The 14,872-nt window shown below is 32.2% G+C and overlaps 1 protein-coding gene across 1 annotated transcript in view; it reads left to right on the top strand.

Moving 5' to 3' along the window:
* The first annotated feature begins 1,377 nt into the window (after positions 1–1,377).
* LOC143061081 (uncharacterized) overlaps positions 1,378–14,872 on the top strand; it is a 28,912-nt gene continuing 15,417 nt past the window's right edge. The window contains exons 1-4 of the mRNA XM_076233674.1: positions 1,378–1,487; positions 10,697–10,806; positions 11,275–11,525; positions 13,697–13,859. Of these exons, the coding sequence (XP_076089789.1) occupies positions 10,758–10,806; positions 11,275–11,525; positions 13,697–13,859 (463 nt within the window). The 5' untranslated portion in view covers positions 1,378–1,487; positions 10,697–10,757. The remainder of the gene's footprint in view (positions 1,488–10,696; positions 10,807–11,274; positions 11,526–13,696; positions 13,860–14,872) is intronic.

Below are 14,872 nucleotides of genomic sequence, written 5' to 3'. Positions count from 1 at the left end.
TGGCTCTGATTCTACCAATCGGACTGAGGCTTATAATAATGCATTGATATAATATTTGAAGTAATGTGTTATTGTTGAATAGATAACTCCAATCATTGCACTTGATATATATGCTGTTTATGGACCAAGTACTTTGGAAAATTTTCTGTTCTATTCTAATATATAATCTCTATATTACTATTAATCTAACAGTAACAATTTTCCGTCAGTGGAGCATGCAAGTACTTCTTATCCTTATATGGAGCAACTGAGGTCCCCAGATATTGATTAGAATGTGACCCCTCTTACGGAGTAATATCTATGGTTAATCTAGACTTTTTACCGTCCCCCTCTAAACTTTATCTTGTTTTGGGAGACCTGCATCCTCCCCCTTTTTCAAAATCCTAGCATGATCTGCATCTGTTCCTTACATGTTTTTGACAAGGTGACTGGTCTGTTGTGTTTATCTCTTGTATATTTTTATGCATTTCCTATCATGATTTTCTTGAATGAGGGTTGTTGCTCACAAGGAAGCTATTAAATCAAGAGTTCCAAATGGTAAAGTTGAAATCATCTCTTCGTTAATTTTACGGACGCCATCACGAGTTGGTTGACCGTTATGAAATAACCGTTTCACAAATGATATCTGATGTTTCTTAATTACGTCGTACATGTCGTAAGTATAATACCCTTCCTTTTCATGAATGTGACCTACCGAATTAGACTATTAACCGGATTTGTTATCTCATAAGCAACACGACGGGTGGCATATGTGGAGAAGGATCTGCTTACCCTTCCGGAGCACCTGAGATCACCCCAAGTTTTTGGTGAGGTTCGTGTTGTTTATTTTTTAGTTTTCTATGTTGTGTCATGTGTACTAGTGTTTTTCTGTTTGTCCTTTTCATTTTTAGTCATGGCGTTCTCAGTTTATTTTCGATTTATGAGTTTGACTGTCCCTCTGGTATCTTTCGTCCCCCTTTTATGAAGATTGCTGTTTGTCATTACAATGGTAATTTCTCTTCGATTTTTGGTTTGTGACTGTTGCCTCAGTTTCTTATTTAAAATTCCATTTTTTGAATCAACTGTATCTTCGATTATACCAATGTCGGTATGCAGGGTTCTGTTGTAACAAATATGGGATTTATAACATATATTTTTACGCTTATAAATGTGAATAAACTTTACTATTATGAGTGTGCAAAGCCTATTATAATTGCGTTTTACATACAATTTATATCAATAATGATTATTACTATATTTACACGTATTTACAATAGGGCGATCATATGTCTTTCGTAGTATATAGATTGTGAATAAAAAATGTATGAACTTCCTGGCTCATTGCCATCAAAGGTAGCATATCTTATACAATTCGAAATCAGTAGTTAAAAATAGTATATCATATTTAAAAACGGATATTTCTAGAAAATCCATGATAATACTTGTACACAGGGAAGTGTTAAAGTATACACTGTATTATTGCAACGTAGATACGACGTAAATTACAAGTAAGTGAAGTAGTGTATAATTATAAATGATAAATATAAAATTAAAGTTAATACTTTTTTGGAACTTTTGGATTATAGCTCTACATCTTTTATATAAGCTTTGGATTTTACATATTTTGGCCACGAGCATCACTGAAGAGACATTATTTGTCGAAATGCGCATCTGGTGCAGAAAAATTGGTACCGTTAATGTTATTAAGTAATACCAATAAAAACCCGAAATACAATCTATTATGTATTACCAAAGCCGTGTAGGTTGTTTTAAATATGACGAAAAAGATGTAAAGTACCTAATCGATTACCATAGACCTTGACCATTCAAATAATTGTTCCTAAAATTTAGCCAGAGGTAGTTTCAATAACTATAGTAATTGAGAATTAATTGTTTGCTTTTAAACATTAGAGAAATTATAAAATTTATATCTTAGTTACTGCATGATGTAATATGGATTACACATGACAAAAATAGGAACACAAACACGGGCATTTCCCATTCACAATAGATTTTTACTTTATTTGGCTTTTTAACTTTTTTTTTCTAATTCGAGCGTCTCACGGTTAAGTTGTTTGTATACGGAACCCGCGTCATGATTATACCATATACACTTGGTATCTTATGAGTCTTATTATATTTACTATCAATAATAATCAAACAAAAGTCAACTTAAATGTTACATCATGTAATTCATACAGAAACTCTGTATACGAAAGAAATGCATCAATACCTTAAAACTAGATATCAACAAAGTAACATATATTATATGAATAACATGTTCCTGATTTTTTTTTAGCTATATACAGTTAGAAAACCCAAGGTTTATAGGATTAATGAATGCTATATATATCCATTTTAAGATCGGACGATACGATGTCAAAAGTTTTCGAAGCCAATTGCATAAAAAAAAAACAAAATTAAGGATTTATTAAGTAAAAAAAATATATACATTTGTACTTCATAATAACTCTGTCAAGGCATTTTTCTCTCACTTTAACTAGGTTTTGATATCCATGCACCCAGGTTCAATCCACCATTTTTACTTAAAATATCATGTACCACGTTAGGAAAATAGAAGTTGTTATAAAATAGTTCATTTCTATAAAAGTTGGCGTTTGTTTTTGTTGTAGTTCAAGGTTTCTGTTGTTCCGTTGTTTTCCTCTTTTAGTTGATGTACTTCCTTCGGTCTATGTTTGCTATCCGGTTTTGTTTTTTCTTAATCAAATTATTTTAAACAGTGGTATACAATCTAATAAAAATAGAGAACTCGGATTGTGTTATACTACATATAATATGAGTATAACGTATGTTGTATATTTTAATTAAATTGCAGCGGTATACTACTGTTGCCTTTATATATTCGTTGACGAAGATGAACCATAATATTTTTTTAGCACATAAATGCGTCTTCTTTAAAACAATGCCAACATTCAATAATAGAAACGGACAAGAAGGAAAAAGAAACTTTGATCATGCAGGTGAAATAAAACATTTGCCAAAACAACAACATTAAACACGGAAATTGTGTACCTCGTTGACCTTTAAGGTCCCCTTTGTAATATAATTGATTGCTTTGGATTATCAACCGTTCTATTCTTGTTGGTTACATATTTTTTAAGCATAGTATAATCATCAATGCTGCCTATATCAGCAGTCAAACAATACTTTTATCTAGCATAATATGCGTTTAACCATGTTTGAATCGGCTTTAGTCTTCAAATATGATCACAGATGCGAATTTAGGGGGGAAGTGGTCCGCCCTATTTGTGGTAAAAATGTGCTTGATTATATAGGGAGTCACCGAAGCATGGTTGGCGCGGGTCCTTTCTAAGGCAGTCAGCGGGCCCTCTTATGGAAACCTCTGGACCCGTCACTGGACCAAGCCTTTGGTGATTGAGGAGACAAATTTATATGTTCGTCTACTTCAAATTTAAGCAAGGTGGAATAATGAACCAAATAGTTAGCTGTGGTTAGCTTATCACTGTACAACATACACTTTTTGTATTTATTAAAATCATAATTCGTGAAAAATATGTTGTTTTTGTTTATAGTATTACCCCAAATGCTGACGACGAGACGCTTATACAATTGGTTTTGTAAAAGTATAATTTTTCATTTTCATGTTGTTAATCAAGCATTTCTAACTGATATAAGAGACAGTTGATTTTTCAAATTAAGTACCATGTTGATCTTTTTATAATAGAATCATATTGATCGTGACTTCTGAAGGGGTTATACTTGGGTGCCTATTTCCAAAATACCGCTATTTTTGTAATTTGGGGATAAATAACACACTTGGAAATCCTACGTATACACTAAGTACGCTTACGAAGCAGGAGATCCTGTAAAACCACAAATCGGTTCTAATCTCCTTTGGTGTTAATCCAAAGGATGAAGACCAGGATCTTCCATCCTTATATTGGATTCCTAAGCTTCACAAGAATCATTATAAGGAAAGGTATATTGCAGGTTCTTCCAAGTGTTCCACTAAACCCCTTTCTAAAGTTCTTACTGCCATACTCACTGCAGTCAAAGAAGGACTTCAGAAATATTCCGAAACGGCATATTCAAGAAGTGGTGTTAATCAGATGTGGATACTGAAAAATTCAAAAGAGTTATTGGTGAATTTACAATCTCAATCATTCAAACATTGTACCAACATTAAAACCTTTGATTTTTTTAACTCTTTATACCACTATTCCACATACTAAACTTAAAGCTCGACTGAAAGAACTCGTCAGCTTATGTTTCTTTAACGAAAAGGGCACTAGACGTTTTAAATATCTAGTTTTGGGCTGGAATTCAGCTTACTTTGAAAAATCATACAGGGTCAAAGAAAAATCATACAGGGTCAAAGAACAAATATACTGACGAGGATATCACTGCCATACTGGACTTTTTAATTGACAATATATTTGTTGAATTTGTAGGTTTGGTCTTCCAACAGACTATTGGAATCCCAATGGGTACCAATTGCGCTCCTCTACTTTTTATATTCCTATGAAGCAGAATTTATCCCAGGGCTTGTACAGAAAGGAGAAAAAAAATTAGTCCAGTCTTTTAATTTCATCTTTCGGTATATTGATGATGTACTGTCTCTTAATAATAATAGATTCAGTGATCACTTACGTTTAATATATCCAAGTGAACTTGAAATTAAAGATACTACCGACACAGATAAATCTGCCTCGTATTTAGACTTTTTTCTCAAAATGACTACTGACGGTAGGTTGAATACCAAAATTTATGACAAACGTGATGATTTTAATTTTACTATAGTTAACTTTCCATTTCTGTGTAGCAACATCACAGCGGCACCAGCGTATGGAGTATATGTGTCTCAATTGATACGTTACTCTAGAGCTAGCTCAAAGTACGCTGATTTTGTTTAACGAGGAATACTGCTTTCTCAAAAGTTGCTAAAACAGGGCTATGAATCAATCAAATTAAGGTTATCACTCAAGAAATTTACGGTCGCCATCATGAGCTGATTGGCCATTATGGCAAAAGTGTGTCAGAAATCCTATCTGATATTCTTCCTTAGTAATAATAACCTTCCATCATTACCGGACTGAACAAAGAAATAACACGACGGGTGCCTTATACGGTGCAGGAAATGCTTACCCTTCCGGATCACCTTATTTCAATCCCAGTTTTTAGTGGAGTTCGTGTTGTTTCTTAATTATTATTTGTAACTGTTGATGTAAATGTCCTTTGGTTTTTGTGAGTCTTTGTTTACTCCTTGGTTTTGATTGTTATTGTCTTTACACACTTCCCAATTTCTCACCCTTAATTTGTGGAGCTTATGTTACTCAATCTCTACTTTTCGATATAGAAGACTATTGTTTGCCTGTATATGACCGTGTTGTTTCCCGTCCTACTTAATTTATAATTTCAATTGGTTCCCTTAGTACTACTTTTTCAACAAAAATGTTTTATGCGTGATTTTACAGAGAAATACAATACAACATATGATAACAAATATTGCAATGCAAGGACATTAATATTTCAATAATACATGTATATCAAAAGATAAAACCAAACTAGTTTTGTATTTAATTTGAAAGTGAAAGTTAAAAGTTTTGTTTTCCTGAACCCGCAACAGAAAATATAAGTACAGTCAAGTCCGTCTATGTGTTTCATCATCATCCACTAGGAAAACAATCACATGCTGATTACAATGATCACGAACTACGGATATCATCTAGTACTCGAGTACTCGATTATCGCTGATTAGTACTGAGTACGAACATTGACCTCTTGCTCATAACATTTATTTTTCTCGAGAACAAACGAGGACTTTTAATTATCATGCCTTTTGTTGATATGTTTTTTTTCGTACAAAGTGTTACGCTTGATTGATCTGGGTTGACTATGTAATCATTATAATTCAAAACATTATTATTGAATTATTGATAAAATTATTGTATACTAAATATGGTAAATAATCTATCAATTATGGTTTAAATACTGTTGTATTATATATTGTCTAGTCCCAAATGATAATGTAGAAGGTTTAAGTTATCAAAGATTTGGGTTAATATGAACATTTTATCTTCTCTCTTCCTTAACCATATACACGGGTGTCATTCGGTTTATCGAGAGAAATGATCGTGAAAGAATATCTAACGGCGGTCAAGTATTGAGAGACGATCGTGAAAGTTCTGGTAACGGATCGTGAAAGACATTTAATCGAGAGGACATATAAAAGATCAGTAAATATTCTAATTTAATTAATTACACAGACAAATTTACGACAAAATAAAACTGTCTGTCAAAATGGTTTAACATTATGATCAGTATGTAAGAATATCCAATTTCAAAAGTACAAAGTTTTTACAAAACAACAAAAGGCAGATTGCTTCTCGACATTTCAATGACATAAAAAATGTAAACAAACACGATTTTTTCACAAATTCGACTAGGTAAACTACTTTTATCCGAGTAAGGGCATTCTATTTGAATTAATCAAATGGTTCTCATAGTTATTTTTTTATAAATATAATCTGAAACTTGGTAAATAAAGAACTATTTACACAAAATTGATTTTTCGGATCGTGAAAGATGACGTACCGCATTTTTGAAGATCGTGAAAAGGATCGTGAAAGATCTGATGCTACGAAGACGTTCAAATTATTCTTCAATTATATGATAATTAATATTTGTTATTGGTATTGAGAGAAGCTAGATAGGTCAACATCCTCAATAGGTTTAAGCATTTCAAAGTATAAATATTTTCAGAAAATGAAAAGAAATAACAGTACGGCAATAATAAAAGACAATGGATGACAAAACGCCGAAAAAACAATCCAGTGTTGTTGTTATGATTGTAAGGTGTACATTTTCGACTTCTGCAAGGTTTCAACTAACATCGAACTCATTATCATGCATCATTCGGCAATGTTTGTTTTATGTTGTTTTGTCCTTTTGGATATATACCCGAATGCTATAGCGCCAAGGTATTTCGTGTATGGTATACATGTCTATCTGCATGTTTCATATATGACAATGGTGATGTCAATTGTATTTGATATATAAAATGATAGTAAGATGTCTATGTCTGGCTGTCGGTCAGGGTTCATATACTTTTGACCTTATGTTCCGAATTAATTGGCCAAGCATAACTTTTACATTTGTCAGTTTCTTAGGCACTGTAAGGATCGGAACACATTTATTTGGTGTACGGGATATTTGTAGAGATCTGTACATCTTTAATGTTCATCCTTATCAAATCAAAATAGTTACAGGCTTCAACCAGTTGCAGGTTTATCAAATGGTTAAAGAAATACTGATTTCTGATTACTAGTATTAAGTCTGGTCAAGCATTTTCTTGCACGATCAAAATAATACGTTGCCTGATCTTTCACGATCAAGTTTGATGGAAATTCAACAAATTCAAGGTTTTCATAAACAAATTAACGCTTTTAAGGGAAGAACATACTTTAATTTTACTGTACTATCAGATACACCAAAGAACAAATTTCAAATATATCATGATATTCTGAAATATGACCATTATAGGTACTAAAAGCGTGTTATTTGTAATTAATTTCATAGACACGAATTGCGCCTTTTGTGTTTTTTCAAAAAGTACTTCATATTTTCTTTATCTTCTTTCACAGTTATGTTGAGGAAGTTAAACCATTTTAACAGACATATTTTTTTGTTCGGATTTTTTCCGCGTTTTGATAATTAAGCGATTTTTTCAAAGATTCTGAACTAGAATGTACATTAAATGTCTTTCACGATCCGTTACCAGCACTTTCACGATCGTCTCTCAATACTTGACCGCCGTTAGATATTCTTTCACGATCATTTCTCTCGATAAACCGAATGACACCCGTGATATACTAGTACAGTTATTTTCATGTAGGTCTTGTATGTCAATTCAATTTCTTTTCAACTGGTCTTCTTTTTTATTGATATAATTTACCTGTGTATTGAACTGAACATTTCCGTGCATTCATTCATTTTAAACATAAGAAACTGGTGTACACGAGGGCGGATCTTGTCTTCTATATCAATGAATTTAATCATAATTTATCAAATTTATTACTATTTGTTAAGTTTAATTTTCATTCTAAAATTTGCTGGTTTGTATACCTTGTAATTTTAATTGTATTATATTTATGACACTGAATATTTATTTATGAATACAAAAAGGAAAGCCGGACTATTAGTTTCATTGTAAATGATGATTTAACGGTTATATAAAAATTGTAAATTAAAAATAAACTAAAAAAAAAACCAAACAAACAACGAGTATCTGAAGTTATCATGCAGTGAAAGATAATAAAATCATTACTGAGAAGTATATTGATGAGATATGTCTGACCCAGTTTTTTTTTATCTTATCCAATGGGGAAAGAACGACTTCAGTTAGAAATTAAAAGTGAAATATCATTTCCATGAATCTGAGCTATGAAACTGATACAAGTAAATAAAAACAGGGTCTTCGATGTGTTTTATCATTATGAACATTTGTATCGAGCAGTAAACATATTTATCTATCCAGGCTTTCTGCGGTCAAGCACAATGACATATTCTTAGTACTCTGTAAGTTTGTAACCCATTTATTCTTTTATATATTTATCGAAGTACGGTTATAATTTGAATTAATTTAAATGACATACACAATGTAAGCTCTGTGCTTATTTAGTTTTAATGTAAAAAAAGAAGATGTAGTATGATTGACAAGTAGACAACTTTTCAAAAGAGACCAAATGACACGGAAATCAACAACTATATGTCATCGTACGGCCTTCAAAAATAAACTTAGCCCATACCGCATAGTCAGCTACATAGTTATCAAAGGTACCAGGATTATAATTTAGTACGCCAGACGTGCGTTTCGTCTACATAAGACTCATCAGTGACGCTCATATCAAAATAGTTATAAAGCAAAACAAATACAAAGTTAAAGAGCATTGAGGATCCAAAATTCCAAAACGTTGTGCCAAATACGGCTAAGGTAATCTATTCCTGGAATAAGACAATCCTTAGTATTTCGAAAAATTCAAAGTTTTCTAAACAGGAAATTTATACAAATGACCATATAATTGATATTTATGTCAACACCGAAGTGCTGACTACTGGGGTGTTGATGCCCTCGGGGACGAAACGTAAATTTGAAATTTCAATCCTGGTATTTATGATGAGTTTATTTACAGCCACTGGGTCGATGCCACTGCTGGTGGAGATTTATTTCCCCTAGGGTATCACCAGCCCAGTAGTCAGCACTTCTGTGTTGACTTGAGTAATCATTGATTTGTTCACAATTATAAATTAACTGTTCACAAAAATTTGAATTTTTGAAATACTAAGGCTTTTCTTCCTCAGGAATAGATTATCTTAGCTGTATTTGGCAAAACTTTTAGGATTTTTTGTCCCCAATGCTCTTCAACTTCGTACTTTATTTGGCCTTTTAAACATTTGTTTTATTTGAGCGTCACTGATGAGTCTTTTGTAGATGAGACGCGCGTCTGACGTAAATATGGAATTTTCATCCTGGTATCTATGATGAGTTAATTTACAATCACTTGGTCGATGCCACTGCTGGTGGAGATTTATTTCCCCGAGGGTATCACCAGCCCAGTAGTCAGCACTTCTGTGTCGACTTGAGTTATCATTGATATGTTCATTATTATGAACTAATAGTTATTAAAAGTACCAGGATTATAATTTTATACGCCAGACGCGCGTTTCGTCTACATAAGACTCATCAGTGACGCTCAGATCAAAATAGTTAAAAAAGCCAAATAAATACAAAGTTGAAGAGCATTGAGGACACAAAATTCCAAAAAGTTGTGCCAAATACGGCTAAGGTAATCTACTCCTGGGGTAAGAAAATCCTTAGTTTTTCGAAAAATTCAAAGTTTTGTAAACAGAAAATTTATAAAAATGACCATATAACTGTTCACAACAATTTTGAATTTTTGAAATACTAAGGCTTTTCTACCTCAGAAATAGATTACCTTAGCTGTATTTGGCAAAATTTTTAGGAATTTTTGGTCCCCAATGCTCTTCAACTTCGTACTTTATTTGGATTTTTTAACTTTTTTTTATTCGAGCGTCACTGAATCAAAACAGTTAGAAAACATAATAAAAAACGAAAAAACTTAAAAACCAAATATTCGAAAAATCTGTGCCAAATATGCTACACATATGTGGAGTTAGAAACATCCTACTGATTCGGATAATTCCACACTTTATAAAAAAACAAATTTATAGAAAATAAACGTATAAAGGATATTTCATGTCAACACTTTTAAATAAGAGTACCGACTACCATGCTATTGATATCCCTACAAATGATAGGTCCACCATCAGCGGCATCAACCTAACATATCAGGTTGGTAATACCCTCGTGAATGATATAAACTATACACCTTTAAATAGGGATATAATGTTAGTTTCAGCTAGCCTACGAAGTCAATGTTATGGTATCTCTATGAATTTTATTTTTTACTAACTGCATATACCGATTTAGACATGTTATACATCAGTATTATTACCCTTACATTTTTAATGTATTTTGTTTCCTTGCTGTCAAATTGGCATACATTTTACAACTCAATTAATTTATATATAAAATAGCATAGATTTAAGGTAAATCTTCTCTCCAAATTTTAAATCCTCACGTTGTTTAATAATATTTCCTAAGGGAACTTACGTATCGGCTTTTTTTCTGATGCTGTGTGATTTTACTTTTAAGGAAACATTTTTGGAAAAGATGAAAAATGTAAGCGGAACTATTAGATAGAAGGTCAACAATTATGGCTTACTTTCCACAACCTCCTGGATTTAACTTATTGCAAGCTAATGGTATGTATTCATAAATGACGGAAACAGTATTATACAGCTGTTCAATAGTCGTAAATCGATTTAGCGACAGAACCACAGCAACTATAAGAGGACAACAAAGCAACAACAGAAACCCTAACTGCAACAAAACAAACGCTAACATACATAGAAACAGACTATTTGTATTCTTTTAAAAGGACCATATACAACAGTAACTGATATAATGGGTATATCTTGGAAATTCTTTACATGGTGTAAAGAGAATGCTTTTCGAATATTCTGCAGGTTTTCATTGTTCCGTCATATAATTTTGTCATCAAAATTTGGAAACAAAGATCGATGTAGCTAATGTATTTTTACCAATATTAATTAAAACATCAATAACACATATTTCATACTAGTAATTCATTTGCATTTTATACTGCCTATTATGTTAGTAATGAAGATATTGAATTAAGGCATAAGAATAATAATTCATTTCTGTTTCAGTTAATGTTGCTGTGGCTACGATTCAGCAACTGAAATGTAACGCAAAGGAGGCACTGAAACACAATGACAATGCACAAGCTCTTGTTGCTTATAACCAAGCCATTTTTTTGGCATACCAAGTTTCAATTCCTCCTGATGAATTTGGAAAGTTGTTATGCAACAGATCACTGGTTTATTATAATTTAAAAGATTACAGAAGCAGTTTGGCAGATGCAACTTCTGCCTCAGGTTTTTATCCGCAATTTTACAAGGTAATATATCCACCGTCCACAGAAATGTGCACTCTTATGTGCCTTATCACGTGCTTCGTATTTTATATTAAACATATGATGATCTCAGATATGATCGTAGTACCTGTTTCTTTTATTTTTTTTTATTGTCATTGTTATTAAAGAATAACAGATCTTATAACTGCTTGGATACTTGTAATAGTTTATCCCGCCTTCTTTTTTGTGGCAATGCACTTTCAGAAAATAAACTGCATGTGAGTTCATTCTTTGTATAAAAAGACATTTGAAAAAAAAACAATGCATTCGACAATGTAGCAAAGAATAACACTATGTTTACTGTTGTGCTCATATTTTTTTTTTTACATTTTTACATTTTTGGTCTGTTTGTTTTATTCACACATTGATATCAATATAATGGATTTTTATGCAACTGTCATACAAATGAGAGGTTTAGCTAGTTATAAATGGAATATGGCAGTTATTTTCTATTTGTTTGATGTAGGTTTTTTTATACAATAGTACAGAATGAATTGGTTGGCTTTTTTAGTAGGCTTTCAGAAAACCTTATAGAATAAAAACTATTAGCATAAAAAAATAACCTTATTGGACATATTTCATTGATGAAGATGTTCGTTTACATTTGACTACAGATTAAAAATCTCGTGTGCGAATCAACTGTATGTGTATAAATGAAAACTCGATAGAGCAAATATGTACGATGGGGTACTTTTAAATTAAAGAAATCGGTGATCAGCAAATTGATTTAGTAGATAATCAGTATTAATTTTTCATACTCTTTAATACAATTTAATATGTCAACTTTTCTTTTTTTATTTTTATTAGTAGTTTAAACTCATTATATACACCATTTAAAAAATCTATGTTTTTGACATATGAGAAATTTTAACGAAGTCAAAAATACGAAGATAGGGTCAAACAATTGTGGACCCAGGAATTTTCATAAAGGGGTAGGGGACGGGGCACTGACTGTCTAAGAGGGGCCCGTTCTAATCATGATTCATGGGTTCCTTAAATAATCAACCAAATTGTTCTCAAAAAAGAGCTAGGTCCCCTGTACCCCCTAATTCCGCCTATGTCAAATAAAATATACGCTGGTTAAGGATCCCTCAAAATAGAGTTGTAAGTACAATTTACTATAATCATATAAAAATTGTGATCCTCCAATCTCAACAAAAAATGTACACACCAGAGAGAACTCGCTTTCAATATAATAATATATATCCACAACTCAAAATGGTTCAAAAGAACCGTGCATGCATATCTTAATGAAAGGAACTGCACATCCGATAGTCCAAAATCATTCAATAAATGAGTGCTCCCTCTTTTCCCGTTATGGCAAGTTACACCAAGTTAAGGCGATTTTCGTCCGTTCGTAAGATGTTGAGAAACCTCTTGTGAGCGGCTTAAGTATTCGAAACATGTTTTTAAATTTTTGAAGTGTTAAATCTCTGAAAACTCAATGCTTTCAATATTTTTAAAAAACCAAGTTTTTTACATATTTATCGTTATTTCTGGTTACCAAAAAAAAACCAGAAATGGTAAAGCTTTTGCAATTAGTGAAAATAGAACCAAGATCATTGTCTAGATATTTTTATTTAGCATTTAATAATTGTTTTCCTTACTTTTACCAATATTGAAAACAAACATCCTATTTAAATGATATTTTCCGGCAATGTGTATTTATTGTACATCCATGGTAAACGAAAAATGTTTTGATAGAATTGGTTCTTCGACAAGTTAAATGAATGATCATATTCCTCTAAGGCCACACACAAATTACTAGAGCTTTTAAGATGGCTGAAAACAAAAACAATAACAATTTTTTTAAAGTTTTCAGACAAGAACGAGAATAAAATTATTAATCTGGAACCGTTTTATTTTGACCTATTTAACTTTTTTTTATTCGAGCGTCACTGATGAGTCTTTTGTAGACGAAACGCGTCTGGCGTATATACAAAATTTAGTCCTGGTATCTATGATGAGTTTATTTAGTGTCATTTTGTAGCTAAGTTATACAGATCACATACATTCCGCTCAGTCAAAAACAAAACTTTGGTTTATACGTGTGTCTCAATTATCATATATAAAGATGACAATACATTTTTTTTTATTTTCGTACTTGTTAAGTTATTCACCTCCTTGAATCACCAACATTTTGTTTTATATTGAAGGGGCATTATAGGCAAGGTTTGGCCTTGAAAAGTCTTAATGAACCAGTGCATGCTGTTGGATTTTTTGCAAATGCTGTTAAGTATTGTCAAGAAACTAATCAGAATACGCAAGACATAGTTGCATGCTACACAGAACTTATAAATGTGCTCTGTGAAGTTGAAGGTGAGTAAAGAAGAGGCAAATATAGGTAACTCACATCAACTTGAACTCTCAAAGGCACATGCATAGGTGCATCAACAGGATATTGTCCTGATATGCCTGCATTACACACCATACGTATCAAAACAAAAGATTGATTGTTTTACATTTGTCATTTCCTGGCCTTTTATAGCTTGCTTTGCGGTTTTGCTTATTATTGAATCCGTACGGTGACATTAAGTGTTGCTTACATCTACGTCAATTGGTCTCTGGTGGGGAGTTATTTCATTGACAACAATACTATATCTTCTTATTTTTATATACTCTTCTAAACGTTCCCCTTATCATTTTCTACATACGAATTTGTCCGCACCAAGAGGTAATTTTAAGTTTTTTGGAATGAAAATGTATAAACATCACACTGGTTGTTGCGGTAAACAAAACGTTCACTTGAAATTATGTTAAAGTAATAATTTCTTAAAAATACTTACTTATCCCGGAAGTTGTGTCACGTACCGTTGAAGATGAAAACTTGGTTTTACCTTTGATGAAAGACTTTTAAGGAAGTTCGCTTTTCAGTTTCAAAATAACAAGCTTTTCATTATACTGGTATATAGGTCAATGTGCCAATGGAAATTTTGGCACGAACGTGTTTTCTCTTGATTTTTTCTTAGCTTTATCATTGACAGGTTTAAAGTCATATGAAACGAGTGACTGTTGACAAATAATGTTTATCCAAATTTTGAACCAATGCGTGAATATATCATAAACTTAGTCTTTTGTGCACGAAGACTCACAAAACCAAAGGACATTTACATCAACAGTTATAAATAATAATAAAGAAACAACACGAACTCCACTAAAAACCGGAAGTGAAATCCGGTGCTCCGGAAGGGTAAGCATTTCCTGTACCGTATACGGCAGCCGTCGTGTTATTTCTTTGTTCAGTTCGGTAATGATGGAAGGTTATTATGACTGAGGAAGAATATCAGATATGATTTCTGACACACTTTTGTCATAATGGCCAATCAGCTCAT

The sequence above is a fragment of the Mytilus galloprovincialis genome, chromosome 1, assembly GCF_965363235.1.
Source record: "Mytilus galloprovincialis chromosome 1, xbMytGall1.hap1.1, whole genome shotgun sequence".
Classification (NCBI taxonomy): domain Eukaryota; kingdom Metazoa; phylum Mollusca; class Bivalvia; order Mytilida; family Mytilidae; genus Mytilus; species Mytilus galloprovincialis.
This window is presented reverse-complemented; position numbering and strand designations above follow the sequence as displayed.